Below are 13,710 nucleotides of genomic sequence, written 5' to 3'. Positions count from 1 at the left end.
TTCCTTAGCCATCGCGCCTCAAAAATACTTTCCATGTTGGACCATTAATTTTCGCTCGAGCGAAAAAGGTGTTTGAAGCAATAGTCAACTCAACTTTTACATTAAGGTAGGGGTAGGTCGTGTCTCCGGTGAAGTAATCAAGTTGAGGGAGCACTAATTGGACTTAATGTACGAGGCTGGAGCAGGACTCGGTAACGTGTTGTTATGGCCAAGTAAGTAAGTAAGTATATAGAAAACATTATAATATTGAGTTATTAGAAGTAAGGATGAAAAATAATCGAATCTCTAAGAAGTACAATAGAAAAGAGAGAGGATGTTCGCCGTAATCTCGATTCTTTGTGTTTCCCTAAACATTCAAAAAATTATCAAATATTCTTAGTAAATATTTTTTAAACTTCTTTTAAAATTTTATGTTAATATGTTTAAATATTTTTTTTTATATCATATATTTTTCGTGTTTGAGTTATTCGTTACTTTTGCGAGAAGTTTTTATTTTCTAGTTCTTTTTCTTTGATGTTCCCCCAAAACATTTCTTATTTATTTTTGATCGGTCTTTATATTCGTAATTTGATGAGTTCATTTTAGCTCATAAAGTCTTTGTGTGAATAATTGTTGTAGTTGTTGCGATTCTACAATGGAATCTGTCCACACAAGTCCCGAAGATGATTTCCTAACAAAAGTTGGACGTTCCTTTGTTTGGCAATACTACAACATTATGAACAAGTGTCCGGAATGTCTCTACCGCTTTTACACAAATTTCTCGATCTTACGACATGGCAGTTTAGAAATCGCTGTTGGTCAGAAGACGATTGAGTGCCGTTTAGAGCAATTACAGTATCACAATAGTGCGGTGAAGATTAATCAACTTCAAATCTATCCAGCATTAGATAATAGCATTATAGTCGTAGTTGGAGGTCAACTGTTACGCGAACAAAATCTATTGGCTTTCACACAAACGTTTGTGCTTGAACATCACTCCGGGACACGGTACAGTATTTTAAACGATATACTAACTTTCGATAACTATGACGGATATGCCAGATTCATAAACAGTAAAGGTGTTTTGCAGTCTGTTATGGTTCCCATTATGCAAATACCGGATGGAGTTAATTGTAATGACCAGCTAATGACAGAAACTGATTCCGATGTATCTGATGATGATAATTCTTGTGAAGAAAACAACACTGAAAATATTTATACGCAGAATCTATCAATGCGTTATTATCCACAGGAAAATGCTTATGACTTGGGAGAAAGCATTATGCAAATAAATGATGATAACGTTCAAATATCAACTGCTGACAATACTGAGCAAGCAGTGCCATACGATTTCACTGAATCTAGTGAAGTACCGGAAATCTCACAAGCTCAGTTCGAGAATTTGATATGTCAAGAAGAATATATGGCAGAAATGGCTATGCCTTCATCTTGCTTTATACTGCCTGAGCAACCAAATTATTGTTCTGATATTATTTCAGAGACAGATGATAGTATATGTTGTTTTAGTGAGCCAAGTGGTTTGAACGAAACTAACTCTGATACTGATCATTGTTCTTGTGAAGAAGAATTTTCTGCAGAAACTTCTAGTGTAACACAAGATAAAATGGATCAATTGAACAACTTGATGAACTTGAAAACACCAGTTGTTGAAAGTAACAAGGATGAAGAAATTATTTTGAAGAAAACAGATGAATTAAAACAAAAACTGGCAGAAAAAGTTGATCAAGTACAGCAGGAAAGCAAAATTATTAATATTTCAAAAGTAGAAAAACTAAATTTACGACAACCACAGCAAAAGCCACAGCGTCAGGTATCAGCACCGATTAAACTTCAACCAGAAGTACATTTACAGTTTCGTTATAATAAATCGAGTTCTAATAGACCCGGTGAGTTGGCTAACAAGAGCACTAATAGTATGCAGCAGAAGAAGATACAACCAAAAACTACGAGTATTGTTACCACCACTTCGTATAAACAAGGTTAGTCTCGGCTGAATAAAAAATACTTAGATGTATGTTCATTTTATGCACTTAAAATCTTTAATATTTTATAATTTTGCTTAATTCCGTCAAATTCACAGAAAATCCTTTGCGTAATCGTCGTAAACGAATTTCAGATTATTATGGCGACAATCATCAATTATTTCTTGGCAACATTCCACTACAGGCTACTGAAGTAGAAATGCGCAAACTCTTCGAGAAGTTTGGTAAAATTTTAGAACTACGAATCCTTAGCAATCCACCTTCTAAAATAGATTCAAAAGGTAGAAATTTACTCAATTATGGCTTCCTAACCTTTGAAAATCCGGAATCTGTGCAGAAATGTTTAGAAATATCTGTAAGTAGATCTTATAATATATATTTATATATATTATACATAATCTTAGGTATACTCAACGAAGACATTAAAATTTCTACATATATTGAATGCAACTTCAATATTTATTAAATGCAATATCATATCTTCCAGTGCTCATTAATCGCATGAGACTATATCCGTTTAATTTTATTTAAAAATTAAGCCTATGTGTTCCAGCTAAAACTATAGCTGTTATATAAACCAAATTTACTTTAATGCTTTTCACATTTTTAATGAATTAAAAAAAATTTTCTATAGCCTTTTTTCTATCCTAACAATCTGCCAAATGGACATCGCATTAATATTGAACGCAAGAAACGACGTATGGGATTTAGTAGTAATATCGCAAATGCTACCACAATTTCAAATAACCTAACAAAAGGTACTCCTAAAAATGGGGTACTAAACACTATAACTATCAAAAATAAACCAGAAAATCGTTCCCAATCGTCCCAAAATCAGTGTCGATCGAATTCTTTACACACTGTTCCCACTAAGCGTCGTCGCTGAAGTTGCAGCTCAATCTGAAAAAAGGACATCAACCTCATAACCGCAACAATTATCACTACAATTAGCACATAGAAATAAAGATAAATATGCTTAGTAAGAAGTGGCTAATTGCATATTAGTTACTAAATATTATTAATACCCGCTAGTAATTAACTTATAATAAATACGCTGTCTACTTACTAAGGATTTTTATCTTTTTTTTTTATTTTTTTTTATTTTTCATTTATTAATAAAAATAACATGAAAAATAAAATGTGTGTTTCAATTACAATTAATTTTAACAAACTGACAGACCAACGCCGCCTTATCGAATCTCAGAATGGTTACAGGCTTCTCGGGGAGTTATGTAGATCTGAGGTCAGCTGTTAAGTAGTCTGATGAAGAGATAAACAATAATCCAGTCAAGGGGTAGAGAGGGGTTATGAAGAAACTTCGCAGTTTATAGAGAGTAAAAGTGGTCAAATGCGATGACTCAACTAGTCTCAACATAATAAATTGAATTTAGTCAGAAAATAGGTCATCAGTCCTAATCATAGCACTTAACTCGCCGGGAATAAAAGTTATTTCGAAAAGAGAAGTATGGACTCCAGTGATTGTAGATCTGGAAACCAAAATAAGATTGAATGAAATGTAATGCTCCAGCCTTGCAGCTCTAGTTGATTGAGCTCAACCAGTGACTGGAGGTCTGAACACTAAAATATGATTGAATGCTATGAATGGCAGTAGCGTTGCCAGGATTTTTTCGGCAATGTTTTTACGGTATATTGTCTATTGATTACGCTACTGATTTTTAGATATTTTATTTTGTCAATGGGGATAATTCACATCACCGGAACTTGAAATTATACGTCTAGGAAGGAAATTTGTCGAGTGACAAAGTTAAAAAAAAGTCATGTTACTTCACTTTAGTTATCGTCCTGGTAAAAATGCATAACTTCGACTACAAAATTTTTAATCATATGAATGTAGCAATCAAAATTAGTCACATTTTTATCATTTTCGAAAAGAGAGCAGGTTTATTACATCCTCAGAACAAATGCCATACAACTATGAATTTTTGTTGATGGAACGGCGAAACACAGTTAGTTATGGATTTTACTACCCTAGAGGCGACAATATCCACCACGCGAAAGGTAAGCCTGAACTTTTATAAAAATCTAAACCTTTACTATTATCCGATTATCCGGTTTCTTGAAATTTTCTTTTTTCAAGAAAAAGAATTATAGCGCATAGCGTCGTCCAGAGACTTGTAGTATACTGATAACAAAAACAAAATCAAGGACTTAAACTAATTTTTATTCCTGATTATTAAATCCACTATCCTGAAAACTGTTATAAAAATTATATGATTATTTTTAATTAGCAATTTTTTCCATAATCTATACTTCACTAGCAAAAATCACATGCAGACACATTTCTAAATTAATCACTTTGAAAGTAATATTTACTCCTCCCAAATTTGTTTTCAGTTCATAAAAATCATTAATTAATCTCGGAAAAAAGTTGTATTTTATTTCAACTGTGAAACTCAGTTGGAATGATAAATTAGTTTATTTACTCGACAAAGGATAACGAATGAAGATTTTTTGAATAATTAAAAAATCTTCCTTAAATGACTTTTCAAAAAGCGACATCTGCTGCAAAAACGAAACTTGTTAGCTGAACCCTAATAGTATACAGTTTTAACAATATAAATATCAATATACATATATCACATTTCTGAGATACTTATCCGATATCACTTAGATCTTGTAAGAAGCATTTTAATGTTATCTGATTTTTCACTGCATCCCCTAGTATTCTCATGAAGATCCTGAAGACAAGTACTTACCTCTACTTTCTTCAGCTTGCCAATAATAAATGAAACACACTTAGGTCATATATAACTTCCCGATTTACAATGACCTGTTACAACAAGACTAGATGTTAGGAACTCATCAAAAGGAATCGCGTGAATACTGTAAGAAAACTTGCTGGAAACTCTAGAACTATCCAAAAAAAATAAACTATTAAACATTTTCTGAGTGGCTTTTAGTGAAGCACTTTTTTGATAGCTTTTCAGATCGATCATCGGTAAGAACAAAAGACCTATTAAATTATCTAAATTTGGGGCGATGAATTTAGTCTATCTTTTTCTATTTTAAGGTTTCTTGTGTGGATAGTGGTAGTAAATCGTTGATTGAGGTCAGTGAAAAGTTATCTGATGACCTGTCACTTCAACCAATCAAGCAACTATTATGAGGCGTCAATAGTTATGTAGGCTGTGTGCGAGTTCAACTAAATCGACACTAAATTGAAAGAGGTGCTAAATAGTGATAAAACATTGTAAATTTAATTTTCGTATTATTATTTTGGTTTGAGTCGCTCAAAAAAATAGAGAAAGGAAAGACCTATATATCTCATTTAATGTATGTAACTTATGGCGTGGTGATATTTTGATATAACTGCGCAAGCTTGAACTTGTGTTTTTCAGTTAATTATTAATATATTATTAATGTGTAAATAAATGTGTAAGGTATATAGTATAAGAAACCAATTATTAAACTCCAATTACTGCCAATGTAAATCAGATTGTATTAATTGCTCTGAAAGGTGTACGTATATATACGAATAACGATTACGTGTATTTGCTTCCCTCCAAATGAAGAGATTAAATATCACAACATTTTTAAACGTTAACAAATTGAAGTTGGTATGCATTGTGAACGCAATTATTTTGTATCCAGAGACACGCATTTAATAAGGAATCAACGCAATGCAGTGAAATGTCAAAAATCAGTGAAATTGGATATATGGCAGTAGTAATCTGCAGCGATCATATGTAATTGTTTGCTTAAATGTGCGGCCGAGGGAGTGGGTGAGTGTGGTGGTACGTTAATGCATTTTCATAGCGGATATCGATGTTGGGAATAACATACAATTGAAGTTTTAATAAATTATTTACATGTTCACCTGCACGAAAACAGTGACAAAGTAGGTGCCATGCCATGCTTTTGCTGCATTATAGTATGCGTTGCTTGTCATGCAAATCTGCCTGCTTCGTTGCGTTTGTGCAGCTCCAGGCAAATGCATGCTCTACACTGGCAATGCATTCAAAAATTTATCCCACAGCTATATTATATGGGATACAGTCATGAATTTATCAAACATGTAAGCGGAATTTAAGCCTTGATTCCCAACATGTGCCCCATTTCCAGTGTATTAAAATGCATCAGCTTGTTGTTGCATACAATGCAATTTTACCCAACAAGTATTTGGAACACTCCTCAATGCATTAATAGATTTCCTATGAGACAACAGGAAAACAGAAATCGATTCCATTTGCAAATGTAATTTATATGGCGAAATTTAGGATGGCTTAAAATACTCGTACTCGAAACAGAAATTGAGCACAAATATTATTTTAAAGCCCAACATTTTATATCTTTGATTTTTTTGTTTTTGCTCCATTTTCCCCAAAACCCAAAAGCAAACGATATGGATACGGATTTAATTTTACAAATTTGCAAAGTTGATATTTTAATATTAAACCAACTCTTGTCACAACATGTTAAGGATATTCATTACTTTTGTTAAAGATAGTGATTATTAAATTGATTTTTAACGTTTGTTTTGACAAAAGGAACAAAATTCTTAATATCAACGAAATTCATTAATTTTCAATATAGAGTTTTTTATCGAACAGTTGTGAATTGCAACAACAAAATTTTTTTATTATTTTTAATTAATTGAATTGGGCCAAATGCCCATTATCAGTCGTCTTGGAATTATTTCTTATATTTAATCATTCGTAAATAATTGTTTGAGACTGCAAGTACCAAGGGTTGAACTCGTACCCTGCCAAATTTGAAGCTCAGCGTCAGTGTTCATTAGCCAAATGACTCAAAGCCGTACTTGACTTGTGAAAGTTCATTAACAAATTTATTTGCTGTTGTATTAGAACAATATCATAAACCAGCTGTAGAATAATTGAATTAATTATACAAATTATTAAATATTCAATTTTAAGTAATTATAAGTAAAACTTCTATTCTATTTAAATGGGCCATAGACTTGGGTATATATGATTAGTTAAAGAATACAAATAATGATTGGGCATTCCTTAAGAAAAAATTAACATTTTTTGTTCTGGTTTCTTCATTGTAAATAATGACTGAACGTTCACCTCTAGTTAAACGAGAGATACTAGAGAGAGTATGACTAGAGACAAGAGAGAGACTAATTGCTAAGTTTCTCGTTAAGGAGTTAACATGTTCTGTCAGCATTTTATTATATTTGGTCATGTTATTAAACTCTGCTTTGAAAAAGTTGCTCTGGATGTGTAAGTCTCGGTGGATACTTTTATTTCAAATGTATTGTATTGTTCTGAATATTTTTGACCGAGTTTTTTGGATAAATTCATCATTTGAAATACTAGTTTACCAAACAGCTGAATACCATATGCCCACATTGGTTTTTATATGTCATTATACAAAAGTACTTGGTATTTTAAGCATAGGCTGAATCCACTGTTAACGAGCTAGTATAACTTACAAGTGTGAAGCTTCAATGTGCTTCGTCGCAAGGCTAGATGAATGTCTAGATACATTAGGTTAGCCTTGTAGATTAAGGCTACTTGAGATCACATAATATTTCACGAGTGTAATAATTATTATAATAAATATTTTGACATATACAGGGAAAATAAACTTAGTCTTTTCCAATATTACTTCCTTAATGTATTGTTAATAGTAGTGAGCTTGTACATTAGAGCCCACTTGATCGAAATAATGGCCTGTTGTGATATCATATGTGTCCAGTTTCGCATCAGCATAATTTAAAATATGAATAAAAGATCTGAATTGCAATAAAACAACATAAATTGTAAAATATACGTTTATTAATATACACATCTAATTATTGTTTAAAATATATCTAGGTAAAAAAAGACAAATAGCTGACAAATTTTTACAAAAATATGTTCCTGCGTAAACGTGATTTAAAAAACCCCAGATATATTTCCAATTTTTGCTATATAATTATAGCTGGCGTTGGTGCTTAACAAGTTTTTCATCTTTTGAAGCACTACGTTTTCGTTTTCTAAGTAGTTTAAGCTCTTCATTGCAATCAGCCCCAGAAGAGTTAGAACCCACCTCATCACTATCTGCTTTATGCTCATATGTTGAAGTGCGCTTCATACTGGATTGAACTTCATTGCAGGTGCAAAATTCGCTTTCACTATTTGTAACAGACATGAATGGTACATCTAATCCTTTACTCATCTCCATACGAATTGGTCTAGAGTGCCTTGCCATGTCTTCAACACTGTAGTAATAACCATTATTGTACTTGATGTATTTTTTATAAACTCCCTGCCTTAAAGCAAGATACATCTCAAGAGGGCTCCAATTCCTACGGAGCGCTAATTGAACTAATCTTTTGAGAGATGCGGGTGTTCCAACGTCACGCAATAGCTTAAGGATTTGGAATTTTGTTATAGGTGCCATTTATGGAAAATTTATTCCAAAATAACCTAAAAAGAAACGCCACAAAATAAAATTTAAGAGCAAATTTTAGTCAGGGAATAATGTTTTTGAGAATCAGTTTTATTCACTCATAAGTGTCATGCCATACAGATAGACATGATTTCATCAAATGTGTTATTTTTATTGTTTTCAATATAAATAAAAAATTGAGAATTGGGTTTAATTTAACACTTTGTCACGATCACAAGCCTATATGTGTCTATAATGCATAATTAAGTAACATAGCAACTCTACTGACTGATACTTAGGTCTTTTAGTTTAGTATGTATGGGCACGTCTGTAATGAACTTGCTTCGATAATAATATATTAAAGTACTGATTGTGTAAAGCAGAAATACATGTCACAATTCTACCATCAGGTCACAATAATTTGTATTTTTGTATGTAAAAAAAAAAATTGATGGGCGGAAGACCTTCTAAGATTGACTTGGTCAAGTTTTTCGCCAAAATAAATGTTATAAACCGATGGAGTTATGAAGTTATTCAAAAACTAGCTAGGGGTCATAAATAATGATAACCAATATACACAGCATTAAAATTGACCGAAGGTAGTAATTAACATCACCCAATAGTGTTAATCGCTCTTAATAAAAAAATTTTAATTGTAGTTAAATAAGAAATTAAATCAAATTTAGGACAACTTTTTTTAATAGACTTACCTGAGTACCAGAATTGAATAGATTATTAATTGAAAATTGGAGATAAATTTCTAATTTGTAGGATCCTCACTGAAGTTGGTTTTGAACGATTTTGACTGAACAAAAATTGAAATTACTACTTTGGATAAATATATTACATATTTATAATTTCAAAATATTTTCAACCAAATTTTATTTAAGTTTATAAAGGTTACTTGATTCAGAAATTGCATGTAAAATAATTTTTTCTGAATGACATCCAGTTTCTAGAGATGCAACAAAAGTACAACCCGAACATTTTGCTTACAATTCATAATTAATAATAATAATTAATAATTAATAATTAATTATTTAACTATTATTATTATTAATTCCATACTCTATTAGGAACTCTATTAAGAAAATAATTATTTAATAATCGTTAAGAAGTCATTATATAGATTACAAATTAAGGAGAGCCAGCACTTAAAGCTACTACTTTTACGAACTTCTCAAAAACTTGTTTTATTAATGAGTCCCCTCCAAATCTTTCTAAACTTTATTTAATTTTTATGTAATTTAAAACAGTATCTATTTTATTTCTACCTTATTTTAAATCACAAAAATTTTAACGAAGATACAAATGGTTCTTATAACTCAACATCTGCGTCCTCTTGAATCCGGCCCCTGCATTTGGTTTCATTAACAGCAGAATCATGCGATATTATGTGAACGCATGATTGCTGTCAAACGGGACATCAACTTGTTTTTCTGGAAAAGTCCCGTTTGACTTTGGTAGCTCTCAACTCCACAAAAGCAAGAACATAATAAGAACATAAATAAGAACATGGTAAGAACACACTAAGTAAACATTTGTTATATATATTATTATTAACTTATATACTACACACGTCTATCGGTATATCTGAATGCATTGTACTTTTCGATAAAGTCATTTTAACCAGAAATAACAAATTATACAGATGTCCAAATCGGTACAAACTATTCAATCTATAAACAGTTTTTGAGATAGAAAGCTCTCTTGAATTTTTCATTTAAATTTGTGCTTGCTCTAAAAGCTGATATATGTGAGAGAAAGCTTCTTTGTGTTGGAAAAAGCTATTTTAAAATTGTCAATAAATTTTATGTTTACATTAAACATCTATCTATATGATTCAGTTGTCTACGTCTCAACCATAATTATTTAATCTAAAAAACTAAACCGAAATATATAAATAAATAAATTGCCGTAAAATTTATTGACCTTAACAGTGTAGTCAATGGAATAATTTATTATGCATTAAATTATTAAATGAATATTTAAGGATTTTTCATTTAGCCAAAGCTAACGTTGAAAGAATGTATTACTGATAATAATTAAAAATTATCTTCGTAATATTTTTGATGATTGTAACTGAGCTACGTATCGGCTTTCTATATTCATTCAGTTATATATGTATTTCAGATAATACAACTTCTTAATTTTCTTAATTAATTCGAAAATGTATAAATATATAAAAACAAATGTTTTAAATTAAAAAAAAAAATTATTAAAATATATTTGGGTAAAAAAAAATATATGGAAGAATAGTTCTGACAATTTCTGTGTAAAATTGTTCAACAATTTTTATGTTTAAAAAAAAACCCCGATTTTAACATAATTAATAATGTGTGATTGAAGAAAACTTAAAGATCCCTTAAATGCATTTTTAAAGGATCTTTAGGTTTACCGCAAATTGCACACATCTTATCTTTGACTGCATCCATACCGAAGGGGGGTTCATACTGCTGCATACTGGTTTGCTGCTCTTCAGCCTGGGATGGTACTTCCAAATTATTATCTGAATTCGATGAAATCTCTTCAAATAATTTTTCAGTATCGTTAATATTGAAATAATGATTATTATATTTTTTTAAATATTTTTTTTTTATCCCCTTTTCCAAAGCAGCTTGCAAATCCTCAATAAGCGAAACCCTCTTCCTGCCTGGTCGGCGTGAAACAAACTCTGACAGGTCTTCTATTGTTGCAGGGGCGCCATAATCACTTAATATTTTTATTATTTTTGGCTTGGTAATTGGTGCCATGTGTATCGGCCCCCTAGATACTAAAAAAGTTTAAACTTTATTTAATATTAAAATATATTTGCAATCTAATGTAATTATATATACATATAATAATATTTATAAATAAATTCATATTTTATGTACTCATAAATAAAGATAAATATTAAAATTTTATGCACTCATACTAAAAAATAAAAATAAATAATTTAATATACTTATAAAAATTCGTTAATAATTTTTTGAGACTGCATCTATCTAGTATTGAACTCGTATCCCATCAAATTTGAAGCTTAGAGTCAGTGTTGATTAGCCAGCCAAGTGACCCAAAGTGACGAAAGTAAGTCTTTTATTTATAAAAAGTATTGACAAGGTACGAGTTTAACCTTCAATACTAAAAAATTAATTACGAACAAACAAATATAAAAAATAATTCTAAAAAGACCACTGATGATGGACATTCAACCATAAATGCAATTATTTAAAAATAATCAAATTTTATTGTTCTGATTCATGACTGTCAGAAAAATGCGACCCTATGCCCACTAGGAAAAATGGACACTAAGAATGTTAGAAAAACCTTATTGAAAACAATAATTTATATTAAGACAATATTTTTTTTATCGACATTAAACTGAACTGACGTTAAGAATCAAATTTAATACTTATACAAATATAATTATAATTTCTATAAACAGTCCTACTAACCCGCGTTCTATGGATGTTGAAACACCGGTCGTTGAAGTGGACGAAATTATCGTATATTATCTTATCAGGTGAATAATAGGAACTGACAATTTAATATTTAAGTCAATACATTACGATGGATTCTAAATTCTACATAAATATTAAACAAAGTAATTTGAAACGAAAACTTACCAGAAACCCAATTAACAATTTGATATCAGCAGGGACTGTGATGAATTTCTATTCAATTGAATCCAGAGAAGAGAATATCTAAATCTGAATGAAAAAATGTGTTAGAATTTTCAAACTAAAATTTTATAAAAATTTTTATAAAAGAAAATTATTTGACGTTTACTTTAAAGTTTTGTGATTTAAATAGTAATAAAATTTTATTATGTTAAAATTCGCAGAACATATCTTTTGGTTGAACTAAAACCCCAATAAATAATTTATTATTATAATAAACAAAAGACGTTGTGTACAAAATCTGACGGGTCGCCATCTAGCGGCAAGTGCTATATGAAATTAATTTATATACATTGCTCGATATAGTGAACTTTATAAAAATCTGTCTTCTCGTTGAAGTACGTATATATCTGAATCAAAAATATTTACATATTTTAATAATAATTATGGTATGTAAATAAAAAAATGCCTTTTTATTAATAGCCACTCACCCAATTACCAGAGTTAACAGCCTAATTAAAACACCAATCGAAAGTTACAAAGAATCTTCAAATTTTCTCTACTCCGATTTTATGAAACACAACCAGTGTAAATAATTTAATAATACATATAGTTTGTTTTATTTCTCAGCTTATTTAACAAATATGAAATGACATTCATGGCAAAGTGATTGAAAAAAATTATTAATTTATTTACTTTCGTAGAAATTTTTAAATTTACATGTCATAAATCAACTATTTGTGACTATAATTAAACTATATATCAAATTGTATACAATATATCCGGATTTAATAGCCCATGCAGGAATTAAAAGAAACGAACTAGCAGATCAAGCTGCTTCTGCCGCCATTCGCTCTCCCTTGTTCTTATTCAGGACATCCGAAAGAAAATAAATTTTAAAATTTATAAACAAACATATGGAAGACGAATGGGCTATGGAATGGTCAGAGTACAACCATCACTACAAATCGATCAATACCAGTGGTTTAAAAGCTATATATCCACTACTATGCACTCGTCAACAATGTAAGAGTTTTATCCGATTGCGAATGTGACATTCAAAGCTTTTCCATGAACATGTTTTGAGTGGCGATCAGCCATCAAACTGTCGATTCTGTAATAGCACACCATCCACAGATCATATACTTAACGATTGCCCTTCTTTTAATTCTATTCGTAGTAATATCTTTCCTAATATCTTACCTAAAATTTAATTTATAATATCCGAGCTGAAGGCTCTTGCAGCTTTCGCTACCAAAATTGATTTAGTAGCGATACTTTATGAGTTGGATTAGTGCATTTATATAGTTTTTTGTATTACCAACTGATTGTAGACAGCACAGTTAGATCCCGTTTCTGCGATTTAAAACCTTTGAAATTTGTTGATATTAATAACCATAAGTTCACCAAGATTTATAAAGACTACCTTATCTAGGGTACTTGCTTTTTGCTTCCAAAGAACAAGTCATATCTCCAGAGAAAATGTGAAATAGTTCCTTTTTCCTCTATCTGATTCTTATATTAGATGGATATATATTTTAATACTTATTTTTAACTTATATAAATAAAGTACATCAGTAAACTACAGAAAAAAACACGACTTTCATAGTTTCCAGAAAAAATGTGCGAACATAAAAGTTGGGTACGGCTTTGAGTCAATTGTTTAAGGAGCGCTGACTCTGAGCTTCAAATTTGACAGGGTACGACCTCGATTCCTGGTACTTGCATTCTCAAAAAATTATTTATGTATTTGGCAATACTCGAAA

The 13,710-nt window shown here is 30.6% G+C and overlaps 3 protein-coding genes across 3 annotated transcripts; 1 reads left to right on the top strand and 2 right to left on the bottom strand.

Annotated features, from left to right (window-relative positions):
• The first annotated feature begins 454 nt into the window (after positions 1 to 454).
• On the top strand, positions 455 to 3,047 carry LOC119684305 (protein gar2-like). Its single transcript, XM_038098319.1, has 3 exons — positions 455 to 1,979; positions 2,081 to 2,337; positions 2,617 to 3,047. Exons 1-3 carry the CDS (start codon positions 635 to 637, stop codon positions 2,866 to 2,868), a joined length of 1,854 nt encoding a protein of 617 aa, XP_037954247.1. The 5' UTR covers positions 455 to 634; the 3' UTR covers positions 2,869 to 3,047.
• A 4,717-nt stretch (positions 3,048 to 7,764) lies between these two features.
• LOC119684412 lies at positions 7,765 to 9,169 on the bottom strand. The gene is made up of 2 exons (XM_038098454.1): positions 9,053 to 9,169; positions 7,765 to 8,380 (listed from the first exon to the last, which is right to left on the bottom strand). Exon 2 carries the CDS (start codon positions 8,352 to 8,354, stop codon positions 7,887 to 7,889), a length of 468 nt encoding a protein of 155 aa, XP_037954382.1. The 5' UTR covers positions 8,355 to 8,380; positions 9,053 to 9,169; the 3' UTR covers positions 7,765 to 7,886.
• Positions 9,170 to 10,574: 1,405 nt separating this feature from the next.
• LOC119684361 lies at positions 10,575 to 12,535 on the bottom strand. Its single transcript, XM_038098389.1, has 3 exons — positions 12,436 to 12,535; positions 11,951 to 12,034; positions 10,575 to 11,115 (listed from the first exon to the last, which is right to left on the bottom strand). The coding sequence occupies exon 3, from the start codon at positions 11,093 to 11,095 to the stop codon at positions 10,697 to 10,699; it is 399 nt and encodes a 132-aa protein (XP_037954317.1). The 5' UTR covers positions 11,096 to 11,115; positions 11,951 to 12,034; positions 12,436 to 12,535; the 3' UTR covers positions 10,575 to 10,696.
• Between the last annotated feature and the right edge of the window lie 1,175 nt (positions 12,536 to 13,710).

Source organism: Teleopsis dalmanni, chromosome 2 (genome assembly GCF_002237135.1).
Source record: "Teleopsis dalmanni isolate 2A chromosome 2, ASM223713v2, whole genome shotgun sequence".
In the NCBI taxonomy this organism is placed as follows: domain Eukaryota; kingdom Metazoa; phylum Arthropoda; class Insecta; order Diptera; family Diopsidae; genus Teleopsis; species Teleopsis dalmanni.
Note: the sequence above shows the minus strand (reverse complement) of the source record. Positions and strands in the feature narration are given on the sequence as shown.

What these genes read in the sequence shown, in the direction of transcription:
- LOC119684305 (XM_038098319.1), top strand. Translation starts at nt 635, where the DNA reads ATGGAATCTGTCCACACAAGTCCCGAAGATGATTTCCTAACAAAAGTT. An exon ending in CACCACTTCGTATAAACAAG is followed by an intron (nt 1,980 to 2,080) that starts GTTAGTCTCGGC and finishes TCAAATTCACAG; the next exon opens with AAAATCCTTTGCGTAATCGT. An exon ending in AGAAATGTTTAGAAATATCT is followed by an intron (nt 2,338 to 2,616) that starts GTAAGTAGATCT and finishes AATTTTCTATAG; the next exon opens with CCTTTTTTCTATCCTAACAA.
- LOC119684361 (XM_038098389.1), bottom strand. Translation starts at nt 11,095, where the DNA reads ATGGCACCAATTACCAAGCCAAAAATAATAAAAATATTAAGTGATTAT.
- LOC119684412 (XM_038098454.1), bottom strand. Translation starts at nt 8,354, where the DNA reads ATGGCACCTATAACAAAATTCCAAATCCTTAAGCTATTGCGTGACGTT.